The 26,522-nt window shown below is 38.9% G+C and overlaps 1 protein-coding gene across 3 annotated transcripts in view; it reads left to right on the forward strand.

Moving 5' to 3' along the window:
- TAF2 (TATA-box binding protein associated factor 2) overlaps positions 1–26,522 on the forward strand; it is a 105,167-nt gene that overhangs the window by 1,181 nt on the left and 77,464 nt on the right. For 2 of the 3 annotated variants that reach the window (XR_013345073.1, XM_077809859.1), the window contains exons 2-6: positions 950–1,004; positions 2,051–2,211; positions 18,202–18,320; positions 24,504–24,645; positions 25,081–25,312. Coding sequence is in view for 2 of the 3 variants with exons in the window: in XM_077809859.1 (XP_077665985.1) it covers positions 950–1,004; positions 2,051–2,211; positions 18,202–18,320; positions 24,504–24,645; positions 25,081–25,312 (709 nt within the window). In the remaining variant the exon portion in view is untranslated. Of the gene's footprint in view, positions 1–949; positions 1,005–2,050; positions 2,212–18,201; positions 18,357–24,503; positions 24,646–25,080; positions 25,313–26,522 lie in introns of those variants that run through there. The other variant, XM_077809860.1, reaches the window with a different exon arrangement.

Genomic DNA, 26,522 nt, shown 5'->3' on the forward strand with positions numbered 1-26,522 from the left:
CTGTTAATTGTTCCATAGCTGTATGTGTTTTGTAGTACCAACCAAAAGAAAAAGTGGTAAAAAATATTTCAGGCCTCAGTCCTGCATGATCTTTGCAGATATGCAAAGATCTGCCTGCACAGAGTTTGTGGCGGTATACCATTGCTTTAAATGTTTATTTCTCAGGACCTTCCAATGCTTGAAGCAAGTGCTGTTTCCTAAAGGACAGTTGGGTGTCTTGCTCTTTCATGTATAGGATTTGTATATATGATGAGAGAGTCAACTTGCCAGAGAAATGTTTACTCCTTATGCCCTCTATCCACTCCCTCCCTCCTCCCCCAGCAATTATGCCTCTTTGAGGTCCATAGCAGGCAATAGCCAGTCCTATTCTCTTGCAGCCTGGCCGGGATAGAACTCAGTCAGTTTTTATATAGTTGGTGATATTGTACTCTAATAATTGACATTTCACATATTGAAAAGCTATTTAGGTAATTGTTAGAGCTTTCATAACTTCCTCTGAGCCCTTCGTTATTGTATTTGGGGTAACAGACAGAAAGATTCAAAAATAATTCCAGTACAATATTTTAAAGCTGTTCAAAACAGTTCAAACTATATTTTTTCTTGTAGCGTATGTGTGTACAGCCTATATGATGGTGTGATGCTTTGATGGTTTTAGTGACACCTTTGGGATGCCCTGCATAATTCCCATTTCATTGCTTGTATGTGGTCATTCATGCAGATAAGACCTTCATGCCATGAGTTCTCTCCTTATGTTTATGTACACATATTTTCACACTGAGTATAATATGTATACAATATCTATGTATGTAGACATACACATGATATAAACATGATATAAAGATTGTTCAACTAAGATTTTCTTTTAACTAAGTTAAAGAAACATGAGAAATGACATTGATATGTTATTTGTCTATATCCTTATTTTAAATGTTTTTGTTTTTTCCAGCACAACCCACCAAGTAGTCTGCATCAACAACATAAATTTTCAGAGAAAGTCTGTTGTAGTAAGTATATTATTTACAAAAATATTAAAGGTCATGTCCAAAACCAAGTTTTTCTTCTGTATTTTTGAGGAAATATAACTGCATGAAAGCTGCCTATGCTCTGTAACTTCTTTGCGCTTTTTATGGTCTGACTAGGAGCCTGTTACAGGACTCTTTTGCCCAAGGGAATGAGGCCAAACAGAACTGTGGTTTAATATGAATTTCAGATATACAGATGCAAGATGGACAGTAATTTGTGCCTGAATTTATTTGGAATTAGATTCAAGTCTTTTTAATTTCATTTGGACTATACATGCCAAATAAAAATGTTACCTTAAAATGTTTTAAGAGATTATAATAAGATTATGCCTTAACATAGTTTGTGGTAAATTCAGATTTCATTTTACACAGGCTTATTTAAAATTATAATTTAAATAACAAAATAAAAAAATCCGATTTATATTAAAAAAATCTGTTCCCTCCCCCCCAAAATCATTTCTATCCACGCTGGTTAAAATTGGCTTTCATACCTCTAAAAATAAACAATCACAATTTCAGCTAATGCCACTGTTTATTTAAGGGTTAGAATAGTAAAGATTTATGCCCTGATCCTGAATCCATATGGACTAATGGCCAGACCCTGGCAGCAATGCAGAACACTGTTGAAGTTAATGGAGCTCTGAATGAGTTCACAAATCTGCCTGTGTGGATCACCTTGGAGGATTATCAAAGCTTTATCTCATGGAATCCAGTTTTATTATGAGTTAGGTACAGTCATTTGTTTAATTAAAAGGGACACCATCAACGTGAATTCTAGTCAATTAAAAAAAAGTTAAATGATCTCCAGTAATACACATGAGAATATTCATCTTTCAAAAGTTATAAGTTTTATGAAACTTTGTTTTCTTTTTTTTAAAACAAAAAATTAGCATTTGGATCTATTGTTTGACTGTAGTGTCCCTTTTAAAAATATGAATAGAATGAATTAATAGAAAGAAATACTTTTATATTGTGTTTTTGAATATGACTGCATAATTAAATGATGATATTGGTTTACATATTTATAGGGTTATGTGGAACTGACTATATTTCCCACGGTTGCAAACCTGAATAGAATCAAACTGAACAGTAAACAATGCAGAATATACAGAGTAAGAGTCAATGATCTGGAAGCAGCTTTTATTTATAATGATCCAACACTGGAGGTTTGTCACCATGAGTCAAAGCAGTAAGTAACTTGTTTGAAATTCTGTAAATGAGCTGCCTTATGTTACTATGATAGTAAGTCGGTTTTTTCCACTGGCAGATTTCAACTGATGATTTTCTTATAGTAACATCAATCTAGTAAGAAAGAGTTAGCCATTAACTAAATCATGGTTTCCTTTAACAGTTCCTTTCGTATATTGAATTATTTCCTGAAAAATTCAAGAGAATTTGTCTAGCTTGGGCCACTACTCTAATAGTTTGACTATAAAGTAAAATATAATCTTCAGTCTTTGGTCTGTTTCCTTCTATAGTGCTGTGCTAGAGAAATTTCATTACTGATTTTTGTATTAACATTTCTTTGTTTTACTTTGCCGTGGTATCAGATGTTGTTAGGCAAATGTGATGGACTCAGAGATTCACCTTCAATGCTTCAGGTGTTTTAGTCTTTCTTACTCATTGTTTTCAAATGAATATGTTACTAGAAGTCAAAAGACATGTCATATCATCTGGGGAACAATTTTATGATTTAGGTCTTATCTACACCAGGGTTTCTCAACTTGTGGGTTGCCACCCAAAATTGGGTTGCCAGAATGTGTCAAAGGGGCACATGGGAGGCCCTGTGGGGAAGGAAAGAAGGCTGGGTCCTGGAGTGTGTGTGGGGGGGGGGTTGCACAGCCCTCCCCACATTCAACCCACAGCAGTGGCTTTTGTGGCACTGGTTCTTCAGGGCTGGCTGGGCTTGACTTCCTGATTCATAGGTGCACGGGGTCACAGCCCCACTCACATTTAGCCCAGGTGCTACATTTCAAGATGATAGGGCCAACTGGGCCAGACTTGTATGAGTAACCCCATGTGTCATGCCACAACACCACTCTCGCAAATTTGGCTGGACCTGGCCAAACCTGAGTGGCACTGCAAACCCGGAGATTGCAACATCTGGAGCTGGAAGCCGAGCCTGTCCAACCCCGTGGAACCAGTGCAGTCACTATATTATGCATGTGTACTTATTTAGTACTTCATTATATTAATGTGTAAATTTATATATCATGGGTAAGAATATACTGTAAGCGAGTTTTTTGTACTAAAGCTATTTACTGGCTTGTGGCAGGCCATCAAGGTTTACAAATGGGTCCTGAGCCCAAGAAGATTGAGAATCACTGGTTTATATGTGATAAATGTTTGCACCAATTTAACTAAAATCAGAGGAAAAAATAACATAGATTATTTATAATTATATTGGAATGCCATCTTTATACTGGAATAATTGCATCCACCCAAAGATTGCATTGATTTAACTAAATTGCTTCTCCTACCAATTTAGTTATATTGGTGCAAAAACTGTGTAGACAAAGCTTTAGTTAACCCTATTTAATCCTTTCTAGGAGAGTTTCTATGGCCTGTGTTATGATGGATGTCAGAATAGATCAGTGGTACCCAAGCTGTACATGATGGTTTGATCAAAACATATAATGTCATATATAATGTCATATAATATCAGAGTTGGAAGGGACCTCAGGAGGTCATCTAGTCCAACCCCCTGCTCAAAGCAGGACCAATCCCCAATTTTTGCCCCAGATCCCTAAATGGCCCCCTCAAGGATTGAACTCACAACCCTAGGTTTAGCAGGCCAATGCTCAAACCACTGAGCTAAAACATCTTTATTTATCACCCTGTCACCCTAACCTTATCTTTAAGAGGGGGTCAGTGTGTCCTTGTATCATCTTTGGAGAGTGTGTTTACACCATAACTCTGTACCAGGGTGTTCTGGTACCACCCTTCTGGAATGTGTTTGCATGAGTGTCCTGTGCCGAGTAACTTCTTCGGAATATGTTTTGTTTGGCAATGCCAGTCCTGTTCTTGCCAGGTTCTGTGACCTTACAAGCAGGCATGTTTTGTTACAGGGCTTGACTTCTGCTCACAACCTGACTTTTGCTAACTTTGCTTTATATCAGCAAGACTTGACTGCTACTTTTGTCCAGATCTCTTCAGTCCTCATGTTTCAGGCTCTCTTTCGACTACAAGCTGTTTTAGTGGAATGCTGACAGTTAAGAGGCTATGGCCTGGTCTATACTACAGACTTAGATCGACAAAAGCGGCCTTACTTCAACATAATTATGTCTACACTACATTAGCACTACTAATAATGTCTACACTACAGCCTTGCTCCAGCTGATGTAAGTGCCCTACTACACCGACATAACAACTCCACCTCCACGAGAGGCGTAAGGCTTATGTTGGTGTAGTTAGGGCGAGACAGTTGTCTGTGTAGACACTGCACTACTTACTTTGGCTGTTTGGCTGTCATTCTTGTTGATTTCACGACTTTGCATTGGAGCAGTGAAATTGACAAGAAAGGCTAGTAGGCTTCCTGCTATGAACCTAGTACTCGGTTCACAGATGGGACTGTCGCCCCGGGCAGGTGTTGGGGGCTCCAGCCTTGAGCCCAGTTACTGCCTGGGCTCCCTGCAGAGCTAACCACCTGGAGCCCAGGCCGGGCTCCCCGCAGGGAGCCCAACTGCTGCCAGGGCTCCAGGCTGCCCATAGGATCCAAACCCAAGAGCTGAGAATCTGTGCAGCAGCTGGGCTTCCAGGAGGAAGCCAGAACTCCGGGCAGCAGCAGGGAACCTGGGCAGCAGTGGGAAATCAGACAGCAGCCCCAGGGGCATCCAGGCTCCGAGCAGGGAGCTCTGTGCAGTTCAGAGCCTGGGCTTTTAGCCCCCAGTGCTGCCCCCTTAGCCTGGTAGAAGCACTCCTGGTGGGGATGCACACCACCAACAGAAGGAGGGTAGTGTGGACATGAAAAACAGCAATAATTATTGTGGTGTCTGTAAGTCAACCTATCATAGGTTGACTTAATGTTGTAGTGTAGATGTGCCCTAAATGAAGATTCGGTTAAATGGGATTTTTAAGTACCAGTCATGTTCTATGAAGCTTAATTTAATAATCTGTCAGGTTTATTAGTCTTTATCATTACCTGTGCATACATTAGAACCCTGCATTTCTTAACTATTAGATTTCTATGATGAATTATATTAGCATCTTGGTTACCTCAAAGCCCAAAATTATAAAACTTAACTTTAAACTTCTCCTGACATGGGTTAGGAATTTACTGTTAGAGAAGGATTAGGGTACTTCCTCTCCCTTGCCTTAATTCCTGAACCACAAGTGCTGTTCACTAACATGAAATTGTCCTTTATTAACTTCGTATTCAACCTAGCTGTTCAGATGGCGATCTAATTTATATGGAGTATGAAATCGGGAGGAACACTTCAGCCTATGGTAGATCAGCTCTTGTTCAATCCAGAACTGCTCTTTGCTATCAAGTCTTTTCACTGATGGTATAAAACATGTACAAGTGTTTTTCTTTTGTTTTTAATGTTGAATGTGAATTTATTGTGTTTTCTTTTTAAGTGTACAAGTGACATTCGTGGACGCTGTCTTCTATTTATCCACAGCATAGGCAGCAGCCTACAGGCACCATCTTTGGAGAGTGTTAGGCTATTTCTGTTTTCATGCCCATTCTGTTTTTGGCCTCTCTGCTGACTGTCGGGAATGACACCAATTTTGGTTATTGTAATGTCATCACCTATATATTAGCATCTGGACTAAGACCTCCAGAAGCATTTCACCAGGCCAGGGCTGTATTTGAACTTGGATTCTTGAAGCTGTAGGCTCTGTATCTCATTACTAACCATCCACGCAAAAGCTTGAAAAATCCACTCTGCCAGATGCGGTCTAGTGGATAGGGCACCAGAGTGGAAGTCAAGAGACCTGAATCCAGTCCTAGCTCTAACATTGACTCACTACTGTTCAGTATCTTGTCAGCACTGTAAAACTGACAAGAATCATGTTAATTTCATAGTGCTGATGCTTGGCAAAGCTCTGTACTTCAGCAGATGCAGTCTGTGGAATTATTTTTGTGTCTGGACGACCAAAAAATATAGACACTGGGGTCTCGTCTACACAAGCAAACTTTTCTGTCATAATTCATCCTTTTAAACTAGGATTAGACCATCCTTGTGAAAGAGCTGAAGTTTCATCTACCCTGTAGAATGCACCATTGCTGCCAGTGGTAGAAATTGTACTAGCGGTGTATTAAGTGAATGAAGTTTGCTAGTATAGCTAGTGGGAGTGACCCAGCCCCTCTTACTCCAATTGCTTTGCTGTTACAAAGGAAGAGGGTCTCTGCTCCTTTTTCCTTTGACCAGGCTCTTGGCTTCTGTGAAAGTGGGGTGTGTCCACTACTCTTTTTTTTCACTCCCCACCCTTCCAAAACTCAAATGTTTGGGTCCTCCTCTCCAGTGAACAGCTCCAGTGTTTGCTCCTGATGCTGCTGCTCATAGCTTTCCCAAGCAGTGACAAAGAAACTGGGATAGTTCTTCAAAATTTCATGGCTGTCTCCAGGATTTTGTATAGCACCTGTGAAAACTGGCAGTATTCTGTTCAGTTTTCACTTAACTCTGGCTTGGGAAAAATATAAGCAGCAGTAGTGATATGGGGAGCTGTCTTTCTGCATAGTCAGAATGCACTCCATTTGTTCACATTTGGTTCATCTTGTGAAGTTTATCTTTACAACTATAAAAGTTAGAAATTTAGTTTTCTTTACAATTAAAGCTTAACTTCTACAGTAGTTGATGGCATTGTTTCTCCAGCTGAGAAGGAATTATTCCTGCCCAGGGCGGGTAAGTAAACAAGTACATTTTTTTCAAGACTCTGGCTAGTAAGTTGTTTAATTTTGTAAGCCCTGTCCTGAGGCATCCAGTATCCCAAAAATGTAGTTCTGAGACACAATCATAACTGTTCTTAGCAAATGTTCTGGAGGATAAACTCTTAATACTAATAGATTTAAGGGGTGGTGATATCTACTTACTATCTTAACTTTGATTTCCCCATGGATGGCCTGTCCCTACTTTTTCCTAAAATCGTGATGAAGCCTTTGTATGACCTAGCCAAAAAGATAGGAAGGCTGAAGCCCCAGTTTCTGGGGACAGGGTCATACGTTGTTCTGCACTGATCTCTCTGTATTTATGAGCCAGTGAGGAAGCCCTCCAGGGAGTTACATTTGACCTTTCTCAACTGGACGGATCATCATTGTACCAATCCTTAGACTTTTATAGTGGTAGGGTAAAACAGGCGACAGAATTAGAGGGGAATATTGTAACTCCCAGTTGGTTTGACATCTTCCCTTGGAAAAGAACAATTTTTTTTAGTTTATATTAAATATATAAAAGGTACAATGTCATGTAAATTCCCACTTCTTAACACACTGAAGCCAATGTTTTAAATGTAAAATTTCAAAGCATTGTGCCTTTGCCAATGCCTCAGTGATTTAGCGATTCTGCTATGCCCCGCTATGCCCTCTTTCACACGCTTCCTTACCTTGCCCTTACTGCCTCAGTCAAAGGATCTGTGTAGTGGATATTTTATGAACTGCCACTACCATGAGGATTGTTTGCTTTTACTTGTGAAATGAGTGCTGACATGGGTGTCTTGAAACCTCTTTCAGACATGTTAGCGTGTGTGTGTACATAAACATTAGTGAAGAGAGCAATGATGTGTGAGTTTCAAGCAGGGAGAGGAAGGTGATTATGGAAGGTGAAACTTACGTTGATTTTCCAAAGCATTGTGTAATTTCCTTTAATCTTCCAAAAAGTAAATGACTTGTCTTAAGCCTGAAGTGTCTTAAGTTTAAATGAAGGAAGGACAAAGCCATTATTGGCAAAAAGATTGAATGCAGTTTGCCAATTTAGATAGGTTAATTAGAAATTATTACCTTTATAAATATTTGCAGCCAGAAGACATCATCGCACAGCTCAGCTAGCTGTCAGTAAGCTGATGACACTATAATACACATTTGTAAAGAGTTTTGTTTCTCATAAATCTTGGGATGTTACGCAGCCAGGCTAAGAGAGTAGTAAGTCTATGTGGAGCACATTTTCAGGGCTAACTGCTATTGAGAAAAATACTTGTATTTTAGAGAACATAAAAAAAGCAGCTTTCCAAAATTATAAATAATACAGATTGGTTGGTAAATGATAGTTCCTGTTTATAAGGGATTATACAGTTTAAAAAAACAACATGAAATACTTTATAATAGTTTAGTGATAGTATTTTATAAAAGTTAACAAATTAAATTTTACCCTTTGTGAATAACCTGCTTTCATTAGGACAGAATCAATGAGTAGTCAAATATGGGAGAATGGAAGGAAAGGAGAATATTTTTAGACTTCAGGACAAAAAGGTCAATGTGGTAACAGACATGATCTAATGTCTCAGTTAACAAAATGTTTATTATTTCGTTAAATTATTTTCAGTGGCCGAATCCTTTTTGAGATAAACCACCTTGTTTCTAAAGAAATCCTCTTGGCTGTAATAATATCATAATAAGTGTATTAAGGGCATTACAAGACTGCATTTGTGAGTGAAGTTGCCAGGGTTTGGAGGTGCATTTAAAGACTATGATGAAGTAGCAGAAAAGTAAAATAAATTGTTTGAATCAATCCTATTCCTTAAGCAATTTTCACAGGAAATTTGAATGAAGTCTTTAAGGAAGAAGTTATGGAACACCATAAAACTCAAGCACTCTAAATCACCAGGACCAGTGATGTTTAGAAGGCTGGAAAGTTGCTAAACTGGTGCCTATATTTATAAAACAACACAAAACCTAAATATTATTCTGAGAAATACTGACCAGTGAGTATCTCACTTCTGGATCTAGGAAACTGAGTCTAACGATAGAATAACAGTATCAAATCCGCATAACTTCTTAAAGGGAAGAAGATTTGTACCTCTTTGACCTATTAAAATATATTTGAAAATGTTAATGGTTGATGAAGGTTATCTAATGAATATGGTTAGTGTGGATTTTCAAAAAAGTTTTTGCTAAAGTCCTCAATAAGACTCTTAAGGAAAATAATCACAAAATATGGAGCAAAATCTTGTTATGGATTAAAAACTGCTTAAAGGGCTTACTCTGATTGTTTTTTCTTAATCTTGTGATCTGTGTAGCACAAAAATATTTCCTGGGCTATATGGCCGAGCAGCAGTAGAGTGAAATGGACACGGTCTAGGAGGGAGGGAGGCCAAATGCAAAATCCAGCCCACAGGTAAAAATAGAAAACAGCTGGTGCTTTTCCACTTTCCAAAGAGCAAAATTGGGAGGAGAACAGATGAATTTCCCCCACTTTTGGCCTCTGACTAATAGGTTTTTTCATTGAGCTTGTGTACAATTTTCAGTTTCTTGTTTTATATATTAATGATTTATGAGAAGGAAGTGAGCAGCAGTCTTGCTGATGGCACTATGTTTTATTAGCAGATCTGTGGAGGCTTTTAAGAAATTCTGGTTGTATGTCAACACACTGGAGAGTCAGGTTGGAAGCAAATAAAGTATAATTTAAATAAACATTGGCCAATACTTTCAAATGTGAGTGCCTCTAAAATTAGACACCTAAACAAGAGTCTTCTGGTTTTCAGAGGTGCTGAGTTGCTGCACTTTTCATTGACTTCACTGGAAGTTGAGGATGATCAGTGCCTCTGAAAATCAGGCCACTTATTTAGGTGCCTAACTTTACTTTGGAAATTCTGGCTGTTATTTACATTGGCAAAAATGTGTTTAATATATACTTATTAGCTCTGAACTTTCAAGATCCTCTGAGGAAAAGATTTGAAGTCCTTTTAAATAACTTGGTGTAGATGTTACTAGCCACAGCAGCAGTGTAGACTGGCATGCCTGTCCCTCCGCATCCACATCTGAGGGAGACCATGCCTCCTCGCAGTTTGGTCTGCCTAGGGTATTCTCCCAAAGGAATTAAAAACAAAGCGGGAATTAGCAGTTCTCAGTGGGCCCTGGCCTTCAAGCGGGGCATCACCATAAACAGTCTGGGCTCTGGCCTGCAACCAGGCTTTAAACAGAGTGGGGTGGCAAGCAGTCAAGGCTCTGGCCTGCAATCAGGCAGAGCTGTAGCAATTTATCCTACCATTCTAGGGGCTCCTGCAGAGTGGAGCACCAAGCACAGTCTATGGGGCTCCAGTAGGGATGCCCAAGGAGCACAGGCCTCCTGGCTTAAGGAGGGGAAGTACTGCCACCAGTGTTCCCTCTTAATTTTTCCCACACATCTGCAGAATGAATTTTGTTACGTGCACCAATATGAAGGTGATGTGTGACAGAAGCAGGGACAGGGTGCGCTCAGGGGGAAGAGGCGGGGCGGGGGCGGGGACTTAGAGGAAGAGGTGGGGGGGGTCGAGTCCCCCCTGGCTAGAGGGGAAGTTGGCGCCTATGGCCCCCTGCCCTGGCTGCGGCAGGTCCTGGCTGGGCGGGTACCCTGAGCGCCTGTGCAGCGCTACATAGGCTGCTGTGTGACCGCGCAGCTTACAGGGAATTTAGACTGCCATCCCAGGGGTGGGGTGGTAGGGGGAACGCGGGCCCGCCCAACTCAACTGCATCACAGCCCAGGGCCCTAACAGTGGCAGAGTGGTGTGCCACTGGGTCAGCGGAAAATCTGTCCACAACACACTGACAGTGTTTCTGGCATCACCACAGCCAGACAGTAGTCTGGCTCTCCTGGCCTGCTTCCTACTCTCCCCCTCAGTCTCCCTGGGATACTTTGCCAAGGGAGCGGTAGCAGCTCCTCAGCATTGGGAGTGGCAGGGCTCTCTGGAAGCTCAGGCTGGTCGTCAGGGCAGCAGGGGTTCTGGCATCCCACTCCAGCAGCCGGGAAGGAGCATCTGTCTCCTTCCACACCTCCCTCTTGAATGAGCTGCTGGGCTGGCCTTTTATGCTTCCTCTTCCTGTCCTGCCCCTCTGTTTCTGGCTTGCGGGGCGTGGCCCTTCAGGTTCCACCAACCCAGCGAATTGTGGCTTCCACTCCGTGTCCGCGTCTGAGGGAGGCCACGCCTCCTCGCTACAAGCAGTTAGGGCAGTAGTGTGTTCAGATATGTTAATAAAGGGATTAAAGGGAATACCAATGATAGTACTATGAAACAATATATACTGTTATCTGTATCGAAAGAGAAAGCAAGAAGGTGTTCTAGGGCAACCTGTCTGTGCTGGAAGTTACACAGTAAAGGCAAGGTAACTGACAAGCCTGGAAATACTCTGGGCAAAACAGAGAGAGATGTCTCTCTCCACCCAAGAGAGGCACCAGCTGAGGAGCTGAAAGCCAAGAGTGGGTACCCTTACTGAACCACTGGGGGGAAATGCAGATGCAGTTGCCCTGAACTTGTCTTGTGATGTTTCCTTCTGTATTCTAGGAACTGGACTTAGACCATCAAATGGTTTTGAACAGGCCACTGAATAGATATCAGATTTTCTATTTTTACTATTATGGTTACAATAATATTCAACACTTGTACTACTTCCTGCTGTAGCGTGTTATACTAATGCCATTTAGAATCAAGATGTTTCCTCACAGCTTGGATCGCTTGTTTAGCATAAACAATTATATAACTTTCCCTCTCCCATCATGTCATGTGTTTCAAACTCAAGACACCACTATTTATTTAATACAGTTACTAGGTTTTACTTTACCAGACTACCAATTTTCTGATAATGCTTTTGTTTTGGTAAATACGGGTTTAGAAATAGAACTACATTGTATAAAGTATGTAGAAAAAACCTGGCATTTAGTGGACTCTGTTTCTGTCTTTAATGTGGAAAGTAATATTTTAATCGCTTCTTTATGTTTTGTTTTTGGGGGTGGGGGGTTAAACATTGGAGGACTTCAATTTTAAAGCAGTTGAGTAAATACTGCTTTTTTGTACAAGACTTTATTCTGTTACATCTGCAACCTGCTATGATAAACTCATGGATTACCATAACTGTAGAATTCTTTACTGTTTTGAGTAAAATGGCAAAGAAATACAGTCTCCTTAATAGTTTGTTTACTTGATGTTGCTGTTTAAGGACTTGTAAGTGTAGGGTCATGGAAGAATGAAACCATATTTTCAGCATTCATGTTCATGTATAGGGTTTATTCATATCCTAGAAGCATGTTTAAAATAATGTTAAACTGAGTATTTTGTTACAGAAAGTTAAAATGGGATGTATGGTTCCTGCATCATTAGGGGGAGCTGGAAAGTGAATGTATATTATTCTCTCTCAATCAGTCCACATTTGGTAAATTAGAACCATTTATCATCATTTCTGGACCTGTAATTTTTGTCTATAACTGTGGGGGGTTATTTTTAAACAGCCGTATCCAGTTTGTAGAGGACAATTCTAGCCATGAAAAGATTGCTGTATGGTACTAATCCTCTAATAGATTCCTTTTATAATGAATCACCCATTTGATTTGGACCACTATACAGTTCCACAATAAAAGGAACAAAATAAAGACTGATTTATATTAAAATGTTAGACTATTAAGATCAATAGAGCCTACCTTTCTCGTTACATCATAATAATCTTTTCCTGTCTGTGAATCCACTGGAATTTAAAATGTAACCACAATCTCACCACGATTCCTCAGAATTGAACAAATTCTTTGACGTACTGGAAAGGAATCCCTTGCCAATAATTAGAGACAGAAAATGTTAACATTCCCAGGATCAGATTTACATTAAAATGAGTTAAAACAACCTGACCCAAATTTAAAACTAAAATTAAAGTTGACTTGTTAATTTTTATTTTCTTTTGGTAGTGACTTGCCATAATTACTAAATTAAGGCATGAGTGAATTAAGGAATGATTTTCATACCGTTTCAGCATAGCAGCCGTGTTAATCTGTATCCACAAAAAGAAAAGGAGTACTTGTGGCACCTTAGAGAGTAACAAATTTATTTGAGCATAAGCTTTCGTGAGCCACAGCTCTCTTCATCCGATGAAGTGAACTGTAGCTCACGAAAACTTATGCTCAAATAAATTTGTTATGAAGTGAGCTGTAGCTCATGAAAGCTTATGCTCAAATAAATTTGTTTGTCTCTAAGGTGCCACAAGTACTCCTTTTCTTTTTTCATACAGTGTTTGCTTTTTTCATTCTCAACCCAAGTCCTGCAAAGACTTAAGCATTTGAGTAACTTTACACTTGTGAATAGTCCAATTGAACTCACTGGTACCATTCATGTGACTGATTCTTTGTGGGAATCCTGCCTTTTAAAAGCACTTCAACTACAATATAGGAAAAATTGATCATGTTAACACATGGGATTTTGGAGTTTCTGTAATCAGATGCTCGCATTTTCTGCTAATGTTCTATGATGAGAAGATTTCAAACAAACTAGTCTAGTTTACTGTTCCTAATGTTCTCAGTCCTACTGCTGATATGTTCTCAGTATACCTTAGTTTATTTTTTTAGCCAAGGCACAGGTGGGGAAGGCTGAGTATCTAAGCTTAAAGTTTGACACCTAGATGATCTTTAGCCCTTCTTCCTTCCAAATAAGATACAGTAAATTGAGTTTAATGAAGTTTGTAGTTTACGCTGGATGGTGGATAGGGATTGCGTTCAGATGGAAAGAAAGTAATGATTTAAAATGAGGTCATGTCTACTTTGTGTGGACTTTCGATTTCATGGCCCTCTTACTAAGAATGGAAGTTTGCTTTGGTATCTATGGTCCAAACTGTTCATCTGCCCACCGTTGTACAACACATTATGAGCTGGCTTTCTGTGTGGTTGCAGCCCTCCATTCCCACAATGACTGGATTTCATTGGTGGTGAGCTTTTAAATGCTTTAGATACTTTGAGATGAAAGGTGATGAGTAATTTAAAATATACTTTGTGGTGTGATGTTGCACACTCAATCTTCAACAAGCAAGCTTTAAAAAAAAATGATCTGTAGAAGATTTATACTGGAAAAATGTTCTTGATCTTCAGAGTTTAACATGCTTTTAGGAGATGTTTTTTTTTTTTAAGGTATGATGTTAAACCACAAAATCAAGAAAACTCTCAAACTTGATCATAAACAGTCCAGTATTTATGGGCACCAGGATGCAGATAGGATAGTGTTAATGATGGGATAGTTATAGCTGGGTACCACTGGAGAACTGATTCTTAACTATGATTTTCTGTGCTTTTGTGAGTTAAAGCCAGAGCTCCAACATTCAATACAGTATGTGGTATGAAAAGCATATAAAGTATAACAATTTGTATCCAGCAACCAAAGTAGACAAAAGGACTACCAAATTAAAAACCTGTTTCATTCCCAGAAATGTAGGGCTGGAAGGGGCCTTGAGAAGTCATCAAGTCCAGCCCACTGTGCTGAGACAGAACCAAATATACCTAGACCATCCCATGTCGTTGTTTGGCCAACCTGTTCTTAAAAGCCTCCAGTGATGGGGATTCCACGACCTCCCTTGGAAGTCTATTCCAGAGATTGACTACCCGTGGAGTTAAAGAGTTTCTTAATAGCTAACCTAAATCTCTTTTGCTGTAGGTTAAGCCCATACTTCTTGTCCTACCTTCAGTGAACATGGAAAACATGTTTGTCATCCTGCTCACAACAGTCCTTAACATACTTGAAAACTGTTATCTGGTCATTCTCCCGCGGCTCCTTTTCTAAAGGCTAACCATGCCCTTCTTTTTAACCTTTCCTGATCGGTCACATTTTCTAAACCTTTTATCATTTTTGTTGCTCTTCTCTGGACTCCTGCTAATTTGTCCACGTCTTTCCTTAAAGTGTGGTACCCAGAATTGGCCACAGTATTCCAGCTGAGGCCTCACTCGTGTTTAATGAGAGTGGGGCAATTACCTGCTGTGTCTTACATATGACACTCAAGTTAATACACCCAAGAATGATGTTAATCTTTTTTGCAATTGCATCACAATTGTTGACTCATATTCAATTTGTGATCCACTGTAACCCTTAGATCCTTTTCAGCAGTACTAGCTCCCCACCAGTTATTTTACATTTCGGAGTTGCGCATTTGATTTTTCCTTCCATCCTAAGTGAAGTACTTTGTACTTGTTTTTATTGAATTTCATCTTGTTGATTTCAGACCAGTTCTCCAATTTGTCAAGGTTGTTTTGAATTCTAATTCTGTGGTCCAAAGTGCTTGCAACCCCTCCCTGCTTGGTATCATCCACATATTTTATTAGCATACTTTCCAGTCCATTATCCAAGTCATTAATGAAAACATTGTTGGTTCCCCACAAGATAAGTCCTTCCAGTTTGACAGTGAACCATTGATAACTACTCTTTGATTATGTTCTTTCAACCACTTTTGCACCCACTGTAAGAGCTAGAGACAGCCTGGAGCACTGGGCCTGGTGTAAGATCTGAGGTCTGAACCAGAGGCTGTGAACCAACGTTAGGCCATGTATTAAAGTAGATGTTTACAAGTTCACTGTCCTATGTATGATCTTGGCAAAAGTATTGCTAGCATTGCTAAAACACAGGCATTCCTAAGAAGCAACAGATATTGGGTATGTGTGAAAACACATTCCAAAATATTAGCTCAGAAGGATCCTGATCTAATACTAAATAAGAGGATGTTTTGCCCTGACACCTGGAGCATTATACAAAAGGAGGTAACAAGCAGACGTCATGAAACACGTGAGGTGGTATATAAGTTGTTTTTCTTAGTCTATAAATTTTGGGGTTCTTTGCCTTAACCCTTTGTGCAGCCAAGGTGACAGCAGAAATTCCTGCTGCTGACTGAACTGTTCCTTGCTACTGGGCACTCATGTGTTAATGTAGCTGTAACCATGGAACTGCGACACTGGTACTGTGTCTTAAGGGCAGTAAACCTGACTGATTGCCTTCATCACCGAACCATGGTGAATAACATTGAGGTCTGTTGAATTAACAAGCTGCATTCTATGCTTGTGTTAATAACGTTGGCATTCCAGAGAGAGAAGCACTGAGCAGCTGTAACAGCTCAAAGCAGCACCTGGACAATGCTAGCACAGCAACCACATTCCAGCCTTCAGCACTTAACAATATCCACCTTATGGCAATTTCATCTAAACCACATTTCTCTAGTTAGCTATGAGAATGTCATGTTGGACTATGTCAAAAGCCTTACTAAAATCAAGATATATCATGTCTACTGCTTCCCCCCATCCACTAAACCAGTAACCTTGTCAAAAAAGGAAATTAGGTTGGTTTGGCATGATTTGTTCTTGACAAATCCATGCTGGCTATTCCGGATAACTCTATTTTTAATCTTCTAAATGTTTACAAATTGATTGTTTGATAATTTGTTCAAGTATCTTTCCAGGTATCAAAGTTAGGCTGACTAATCTATAATTCCCCAGGTCCTTTTTGTTCCCTTTTTAAAAGATAGATACTGTGTTTGCCCTTTTCCAGTCCTCCAGGACCACACCCGACCACTATGAATTCTCAAAGATACCGATGTTGCTTCAGCTAGTTCCTTAAGTACCCAAGAATGAATTTCAGCAGGCCGCGCAGACTTGAATACATCTAATTCATATTCATTAACCTGTTCTTTCCCTATTTTGGCTTGATTTCCTTCTCCTTGTTGTTAATAGTAATTGTGCTATTTTTAGTGAAGTCTGAAGCAAAATAGGTGTTAAACACCTAAGCTTTCTTGATGTCATCAGTTATTAGCTCTGCTTCCCTGCTAACTAGGAGACCTACACCAGTGGTTCTCAACCAGGGGTCTGTGTATCCCTGAAGGTAGGCAGAGATCTTCTAGGGGATACATCAACTCATCTAGATATTTGCCTAGTTTTACAAACTACATAAAAAGCACTAGCAAAGTCAGTACAAACTAAAATTTCATACAGACAAAATGAGAAAGTCAGCAATTTTTCAGTAATAGTGTGCTGTAACACTTCTGTACTTTTATGTCTGATTTTGTAAGCAAGTAGGTTTTTACGTGAGGTGAAACGTGGGGTACGCAAGACATATCAGACTCCTGAAAGGGGTACAGTAGTCTGGAAAGATTGAGATCCACTGACCTACACTGTCCTTTCTTTCTCTTGCTTCTAATGTATTTAAGGAACCTCTTCCTATTGCCTTCTGTCTTTTGCTACATGTAACTCAGTTTGTGATTTATCCTTTCTGAGATTGTCTCTACGTGCTTGCACTATTATTTTTTACTCCTCTTTAGCAATTTGTCCATGTTTCCACTTTTTGTAGAATTTCTTTTTAATTTTCAGATCATTAAAGAGCTCTTGATGGCGCCATATTGGCCTCTACCTACCTTTCCTTCCCATTGGGATAGTTTTCAGTTGTGTCTTTAATATTGTTTCCTTGAGAAACGCAGCTCTCTTGAACAGTTTTTGCCCTTATATTTTCTTCCCATAGGAGCTTACGTAGCAGTTCGGAATTTAATGTCTGCTTTTTTTAAGTCCTTATTTTGCTGCTCTCACTTCTTCCTTTCCTTAGATTCATGAAATCTATCATGATCACTTCCACCCAAATTTCCCTCCACCTTCAGATTCGCAACCAATTCTTCTCTGTTGGTGAGAATTAGATTTTTAAATCAGGTTTCTGAGAGCACTGTATACATTTAGGCCAAGGTTTTCCAAAGTGGTGCCTGAAAGTAGATTTCTACATCAGTATTTAGTAATATTTAATATTAAGTAAAGTTATTTTCAAAATACTGACCACCCTGTAACTCTCATTAAAGTCATTGGGAACAGTTAAGTGCTTAAGCAGTTTGAAAAATATGTGACTTATTTAGATGCCTAAAGTTTGGAGCCTAATTGTAGATTCCTGCTTTTGAAAATCCTGGCCTGAAAAACATACTTTCCACATGGTTCAACATATTGACCTTAGATATTCACTTACGCCAGTAAATGGGTTGTCAGATTATTTTTTACATAACGTATGTTCAAATTCTTTTAAGAATAGACCTTTTTTGTTTCTGTTTTGTATACTTGTTAGTAAATTTTTATAAGCCTGATTTTTCCAAGAAAGCACTATTGTTTTCGATACTTCTCAATTTGTTATGTCTAAATGTTTCTGTTTAATGCTTATCATATCAAGAATGATATAAACCGCTATTATAACAAGAGCCAAAGCAATCAGAGAGCATAAGCTTAAAAGTTGCGCTGATACCATATTTGAATGTGCATTTTAAGAATTGAAATGGGTTTTGTTTTACTTTTAGGAGAAATCTCAACTATTTTTCCAATGCTTATGCTGCTGCAGTCAGTGCTGTGGACCCAGATGCTGGAAATGGAGAACTCTGCATTAAGGTTCCTTCGGAGCTGTGGAAACATGTTGATGGTAAAGTGTAGAGACCATATTGATACTTAAATTAAGGTACTGCAGATTTGATAGCTAGGGCATTTTGTATTGAAAGACATTAGATTTAAGTAAACATAAATAATAGATTAAATTAGGATCACTCTTTCCCCTTCCCCACAAAAACCCCCACCCAACACCTTTTTGGAAAGAATAAAAAGCCCGGATCCACAAAGGGACTTGGGTGTTGCAACAATCAGTGTCGCAACACCTAACTAATAATTGGAGGAGCATTGCGACATGCAGAGCCTGAGTTAGCCTTTACAATGAATGAGAAGAGAGAGCTGCCTGAGAATGGGATTCACAAAAGCTAGCATGCTCGGCAGGGAGCCTCCTAAGCTAGCTCGTGGGAGAAACTGTCCCCTCATGGAGTTAGGCAACTTAATATGAGCTACAAGGGAGATACCTACCTGCTTGCAATTCACAACCAGGAACCCCTCTACTGATGTCAGATGGCTTAGGTTTTGGGGGTTTTTTGCTGGGGGGGCGTTTTTTAAGTATAACAAAGGGAGGAAAGGGGAAGTTGATAGTAGTGTATATAAATAAGAAGTTAGTGATTGTAAAAAAAATTGATAAGGGAAACAAAAGGATATAAGGAGAAATCTGTGGCCATCAGAGATAAGGAAAACAAAAAGGAGTTTTAAAAATATATTAGGAACAAAAAGAATTCTGATAATGCTATTGGTCCACTACTAGATGGAAATGGTAAGATTATCAATAATAATGTGGAAAAAGCAGAAGTGTTCAATTTCTCTTCTGTATATGGGGAAAAAACATGATATAGTCTCATCTATGGTGATAACACTCTTTCCATTCCACCAGCATCTCTAGAGAATGTTAAACAGAAGCTACTAAAGTTAGACATTTTTAAATCAGCAGGTTCATGTGTTTTAAAAGAGCTAGCTGAGGAGCTCGCTGGACTGTTAATGTTGGTTTTCAGTATGTCTTGGAGCACTGGGGAAGTACCAGAAGACTGGAAGAAATCTAATTTTGTGCCAATTTAAAAAAGGGTAAAAGGGATCATCCAGGTAATCATAAGTCTGTCAGCCTGACATCCATCCCAGGCAATGAAGCAGCTGACACAGGACTAGATTAATAAAGAATTAAAGGAGGGTAATGTAATTAATGCAAATTTACATGGATTTCTGTAAAATAGATCCTGTCAACCTAACTTGATACTTTTTTTTAGTGAGATTACAAGTTGGTTAATAAAGGTAATAGTGTTGACGTAATATACTTAGACTTCTGTAGAGCTTGGTACCTCATGACGTTTTGATTAAAAGACTAGAATGATATAAAATTAACATGACTTGCATTAAATGGATTAAAATCTGGCTACCTAAAATAGGTCTCAAAACATCGTTGTAAATGGGGAATCACTGAGTGGGTGTGTTTCCAGTAGGGTCTCGCAGGGGTCAATTCTTGGCCCTGCGCTATTTAATATTTTTATCAATGACCTGGAAGAAAACATAAAATTATCACTGATAAAATTTGCAGATGACACAAAAATTGAGGGCGTGGTAGATAATTAAGAGGAGAGGTCATTGATTCAGAGTGATCTGGATCACTTGGTAAACCAGGCACAAGCAAACAAAATACATTTTAATGTGGCTAAAAGTAAATATATACATCTAGGAAAAAAGAATGTAGGCCATGCTTAAAGGAAGGGGGACTATCCTGGGAAGCAGTGTCTCTGGAAAAGATTTGGGGGTAGTGGTAGATAATCAGCTGAACGTGAGCATGAGCTTCCAATCTGATTCATAAACAGGGGAATCTGGAATAGGAATAGAGAGGTTATTTTATCTCTATTTGGCACTGGTGCAACTACAGCTGGAATACTGTACTCAGTACTGGTGCCTGCAATTCAAGAAGGCTGTCGATAAATTGGAGACGATTCAGAGAAGAGCTATAAGAATTAGTAAGGGATTAAAAAACATGCCTTATAGTGATATATTGAAAGTGTTTGATCTATTTAGTTTAACAAAGAGAAGGTTAAGGGGTGACTTGATTAGGGTCTGTAAGTATCTACTTGGGGAACAAATATTTAATAGTGGGGACTTCAGTCTAGCAGAAAAAGGTCTAACACAATCCAATGGCTGGAAGTTGAAGCTAGACAAATTGAAACTGGAAATAAGGCATCATTTTTTAACAGTGAGGGTAATTCAGCACTGGAACAATTTACCCAGGGTTGCAGTGGATTCTTCATCAGTGACCATTTTTAAATCAAGATGGGATGTTTTTCTAAAAGATCTGCTCTAGGAATTGTGTTGGGGAAGTTCTATGGCCCATGTCATACAGGAGGTCAGACTAGATGATTGCAATGATGCCTTCTGGCCTTGGAATCTACCAATTTAAGTGCCTAAGCTGTTTTTTTCTGAGAATGAGTTAAGCACGTGCCTTGCTTAATGCAAAATGAGAGGAAGAGGAGGAAGAGATGGTTTTGATGCCCAACTTTATAACTTTTAGCCCAGTGGTTAGAAACTCACCTGGGATGTGGAAGACCCAGGTTGAATTCTCCCCTCTGCCTGAGGTGAGAGAGGATTTCAACAAGGGTCTCCCACACATCTTGGGAGAGTGCTCTGAGCGCTGAGCTATGAGATGTTTTGTTAAAGGTGTTCTACTTTGGATAAATAATCACCGGAGCAGGGGTACTAGTACCTGGGTCTCCCACCCTCCAGGGGGATGCCCTAAACGCCAGGCATTAGAAGCATCTTCTTTCTCTTTCTACCTCTTACCCAATTACTCTGATTATTTATCCAAAATGGAACAGCTTCAGCAGGAGCAATTGAGGGAGCAGTACTTACTCTTGGGTTTAGACACCCAAGTACTTTTGTGGATCTGGCCCACACATTGCTCACAAGAGTGACTAGACTACCCCTTACTCACAAGAGCTTCTTTTAAAAATAGCCCTTTTGTCTTAAATGCACAGGCTTTTGGGGTAATGTTTTACCTGTCAACATCAGTCATCTGAAGCTATCCATTTTCACAAGGATAATTTGAAAGGGCATTCTGACTCACGGCTTTGAGCTTTCCTCACAATAGTTAAGAAAATGGTTGTTACCCCTCTCTAGTGAGTTCTATTTTTTAAGTCTATTGGTGAAAGCCAAATATCTTGCATGTTAAAATTATTTTCATAAACTAAATCAAGGTATATGGGAGCCAACTAGGCATATTTTGGTAAGGATATGCATATTTTCATATCTTCATTGATTTTTAAAGTTACATATCTCTTTTGACTGTCACATTGTGGGAGGTTTGATTTTATTTTATTTTTGTGTGTGGGTGGTCTGGTACATATTGTGAAGGAGAAATGTAGATTCATATGTAGACTGGAATAACTGCTGGAACAATTAACTGTTTTCACAAAGAATCAAAAGAGTATCAGTATAACAGTTCATTTATATTTTCTGGGATGTATTTACATCAATCTTTCCTAGATTAAGCTTCTGCCATGATGGTTTCTTTTAGTAGTTGATACTTATTGTATTTACGAATAGTATATTGGGGAGAAGTATGTTATACATGGTACCAGTAGCAACTTTTCATTTCAGCCCACTGTTTTTGACCATTTGACAGCAACTATATGTATGATACATTTCAACTATACCCACAAAAACGAAAATAATACTAGATCCATCCCAAACATCTCATTTTGCAGGTTTAGATAACTCAATCTGTCCTAAAAATACCTTCAACTAGCCTTAATAGAATTAATATTTATATACCTTTATCAGATGCCTAGCACTATTGTATCTATTACAAAGCTTAGACATTCACATTGTCATTAAGGGAAACCCCATTTCACAGTTTTTTTTTCTTCCTCGCCTTCTTTTCTGTTATGTGGGATAGTTTGCTAATATTTTGTGCAGGTTTTAGGCGACCATGTCACCCAGTTGATAAGAAACTGTTTTGAAATATTTACTGTGCTCATTCTTTAGCCAGAAAACTATTGCTGAACAGTATTTATCTTACCAGTGGAATGCTGAATGGATTTCCTTTCTAAATAAAGGATTCGGGAAATGACAGAAACCTGTATTTAAGAACACACACGCCTAGAGTAATGAATTATTTCCCCGTAACTGCTGTTTAAATTACTATGCAGTTTATTAGCATTATTATTTGTTGATTAAAGCTACACGCCCCACTCCAGGAAACAGTCAGGGAATAACTACTGAACATGTAAAGATGTGTGTGTTCCTTTTCATCCTCATATTGCCTACAACACTGTCAATAATGTACTCCAACTAAGATGCTGCTCACAGTGGACGTTTGATCAAGTTTGGTTACATAATCCTTTTTGCTATCTGTTGGAAATGGAAATGAAACCTTATGGAGTGTCGGAGTGCACTATTGACAACGTTCTAGGCCAGTGGTTCTCAAACTTTAGCAACCCTAGGACCCCCATTTTGATTTAAAATTTTTCATGGACCCCCCTCCCCCCCCAGCCACCCGCTCAGCCCCAGGCACTGCACCCACTCCAGTCATTCCCCCAAGACCCCATCCCCACTCCACCCCTGCTCCTCCTCTTCCCCACCTCTTTTCATTCCCTCTCCCGAGCAAGCCCCATCCCTGCTCCTCCTCTTCCCTCCCAGCACCTCCTCCTGGATGCTGTGGAACCACTGTTCCCCATCATGTGGGAGATGCTGGGAGGGAAGAGGAGGAGTTGAGTTAATCAGTGGGGCCCACAAACTCCCTGGAGTACCCTTGCGGACCCCAGTTTGAGAAATGCTGTTCTAGGCAGTGTGGAGGTGCCGTGAAATGCACGTCTTCCTCTTTACGTTCGTATATCTGTATTTTTAAGATTCTTGGTGGATGGGATGTTTCCTGGCGCAGCCTTAACTGTCTAAACATAGTTTTGTTTTCTAATATGGGTCACATTTAATCCTAGTTATCTAAGCATATTCCAAAGGAAAGGTGAATAAGGTAGTAAAAATGTGCCAAACTCAGGCAGTCAATCAGATATATAGGGTTTTGCTTGCAGACAGTCTACTCCTTTTGGGTATTTTAACCAGGGAGTGGGTGGTTAGTGCTCTCAGGCACCACATTTTCAAATGCTCCATGTCAGCCACTAATTTGATTATTTAATTACGGGCAGGTCATTTAATTCCTTATTTCATCCTCCTTTAAGATAGTTATATTGTTTGCCTGCCCCACAGTTGATTTTTTTAGGTATAATATTTATAAAGCATTTTTAAATCTATGCATAAAAGATGCCATATAAATGTCAAGTATTTCAAGAGACAATTGTTAATTTGAAATCGGTTCTGTTAAATATGTAAGGTAGTTTAAGGTTTTGCACTTCCAATAAATTGTCCTATCAATTTTTGTGATTTTACCACCACATTTCCCTGTTAACGTGTGAAAGACCCATACTAACATGGAAAACTGACAGTAGTGGTTCAGTGAAACTGTCTGTGCATGCAGTGCTATCAAATGCACAAATTAGAAAGAGAAATATTTTAGTTCCTCCATTTCAGTTATACTGTTTTAGGTGGTACTTGTCAGAATTTTGGAAAAAATGTTTAAACAGATAGTATTTTTAAGTTGATGGTGTCACTTTGAAGCTTAATTGTTGCAGCTATATTAAGACTGTGGTGGAATCTAGTGGACAAATCAGTTGAACTTTATTTCTGAGCAGTCAGTCTTAATGTACAGAAGGATAGCTATAAGTTCACACACAAGATTCTGGGAAACTAAACAAAAGCAAAGACACTTAGCAGTTGCCTACAAAGTTCTAACTGTAGTAGGATATTTTAAGAAATGTGTAAATGAGAAAGGGGATAAAATGTGGATATTACATGTAATTTTTGTGGAAAACATTTGCTGGGAAAACAGATCAGCAGTTACAGTGCAAGTGTAAAGATGTTTTAGTATTGGGGTGTTGGAAGGTGAAATGGAACCACAAGTGAAGGTTTTCATCAATATAAAATTTTAATATAGAAAATAGTTTGATAGCTTGATGGTACATTGCAATATTTAAGCTTTAAATGGCCCAATTGTGTGAGTTGTTGAATGTTCTCCACTTCCCCTGAAGTTAATGAGAATTGAGGGAACACAGTACCTTGCAAGATTTGAGCCTTAAGTGCATGTTTTCTGTAAAATAAATTTTGTATGAATTGCTTTCATACACACACTAAACACATGGTTGCTTTCTTACTGCTGTAGAGTTAAAAGTCCTAAAGGTGCATATAAATTTTTCTCTGGACCAGCCAAAGGGAGGCCTTCATTTTGTGGTGCCCAATGTAGAAGGTAGCATGGCAGAGAGAGGGGCCCATGTCTTTTCTTGTGGATATCAAAATTCTACAAGGTAAGAATCTTAATCCTCAAATGTTATATTGCAAAACAGATCTTGAGTATTTTATAGAATCTCAGCATATTGGAAATACTCATAGTAATAATTCCACAGTTTTCTAACTTAGTTTCTTGTGGAAAATGTCAGTTGCTTAATCTCAAACTTCTGTTTGGAGTGAATTCAACAGAGTCTGGCACAAAATGAACCACTGGAGATTTCTAAAGTCTGCATGGCATAATTTAATGGGAAACAGTAGCAAAGAAGCTTCCACTGCTGGCAGACTTGTGTGAAGTATGAGAGCTGTAGAGTGGGGTTGCCTGCATGCCAAGTACCAAAGTATTTAGGAATATATATAGCCTGGAATTGGAGAGGAAAAACTTGTCATAAAAAAGAAAAGTATGTAGTGTTTTCTTATTCTTCTCTTTTTTAACATCCTAATCTTTTTTCTAGATTTTGGTTTCCTTGTGTTGATTCATACTCTGAACTGTGCACATGGAAACTAGAATATACAGTAGATGCTGCAATGGTGGCTGTTTCAAATGGAGATTTGGTGGAAACAATATATACCCATGATATGAGAAAGAAGACCTTTCATTACATGCTGACTATTCCAACTGCGGCTTCTAACATCTCTCTGGCCATAGGACCCTTTGAAATCCTTGTTGATCCATACATGCATGAGGTAATAATCTTCAGAGGACTCTCCTTTTTAGAGAACTGGTAACTTTATTTCATTTTAGTGCCTACAGCTAGATCCAGCAAGTATCATCCAAGAAAGATATATGGTTAACGTACCAGTCTCTGCTAGTACAATTATGGGATGATACTGATCTAGTGTTACAAAACCCTAACAGGATTTATAAAGGTATCTCTGAAATTAAACTCTAGGTAGAAGTCAGGAAACTAGATTAGTTGGAATTGGTAAAAGGATACATTTTCAAATAGTTTTAAATACAAGCCAGTGCTCATAGTGACTACAAGTTGTTACCACATAGTTCAATGGCTTATATGAATAAATTGGTAGCAAGAGTCTCTTTCATGGTGGCCTGTTGTATTGTCCATGTCCACAAAATGAGCCATTATGATTTATACTCTTGTCTATATTCTCAGAGAGACTGAAGATGAACTAGGCAGGCAAATTAAACTACCTTTTCAACTCAGGAAGTGGCCCATCTATGTCCCTCTTGGTTGGAGTTCAAGGGTATTGGGGGTTTTGTTGGCAAACCTACACTACTAATGTGTATGCTGTATTTGATCTACTGAACAACTGAAGACTTTAGTCTCCAGTGCTGACAGTCTGATATCTTTCACAGGAATAAATTAAATATTTCAAAAATTATGTGGGAAATATAATATCTATTATAAAAATTAGTGGAAGTGATCTGAAAAATCCAGTGATAAAGAAACAGAAATGACATTTCTGCAGTGTTTTAATGATTTGGAGGCTACTAATGACATTGATCCAAAGACTCTCATGGCTGATGTAACTCCACAGAAATCAATGGTGTTACACCTGTCAGAATTCCAGTCCATTGTTACCAATTGCACAGTAACCTTTGGGGAAATAACAATAACAAAAAGGTACTTACTAGGATGAGGATATGATGTGGTTGAAACTAAAAAACAATAGCAGCATTTTGGAGTGGTAGCTGTGTTAGTCTGTATCAGCAAAAACAAAAACAACAAGGAGTCCTTGTGGCACCTTAGAGATTAACAAATTTATTTGGGCATAAGTTTTCGTGGGCTAAAACCCACTTCATCAGATGCAGTGGGTTTTAGCCCACAAAAGCTTATGCCCAGATAAATTTGTTAGTCTCTAAGGTGCCACTAGTACTCCTCGTTGTTTTTATAAGAGCAACATTTGATTCACTTGCTGCTGTCCAGTATAAAAT

Source organism: Eretmochelys imbricata, chromosome 2 (genome assembly GCF_965152235.1).
Source record: "Eretmochelys imbricata isolate rEreImb1 chromosome 2, rEreImb1.hap1, whole genome shotgun sequence".
Taxonomy (NCBI): Eukaryota; Metazoa; Chordata; order Testudines; family Cheloniidae; genus Eretmochelys; species Eretmochelys imbricata.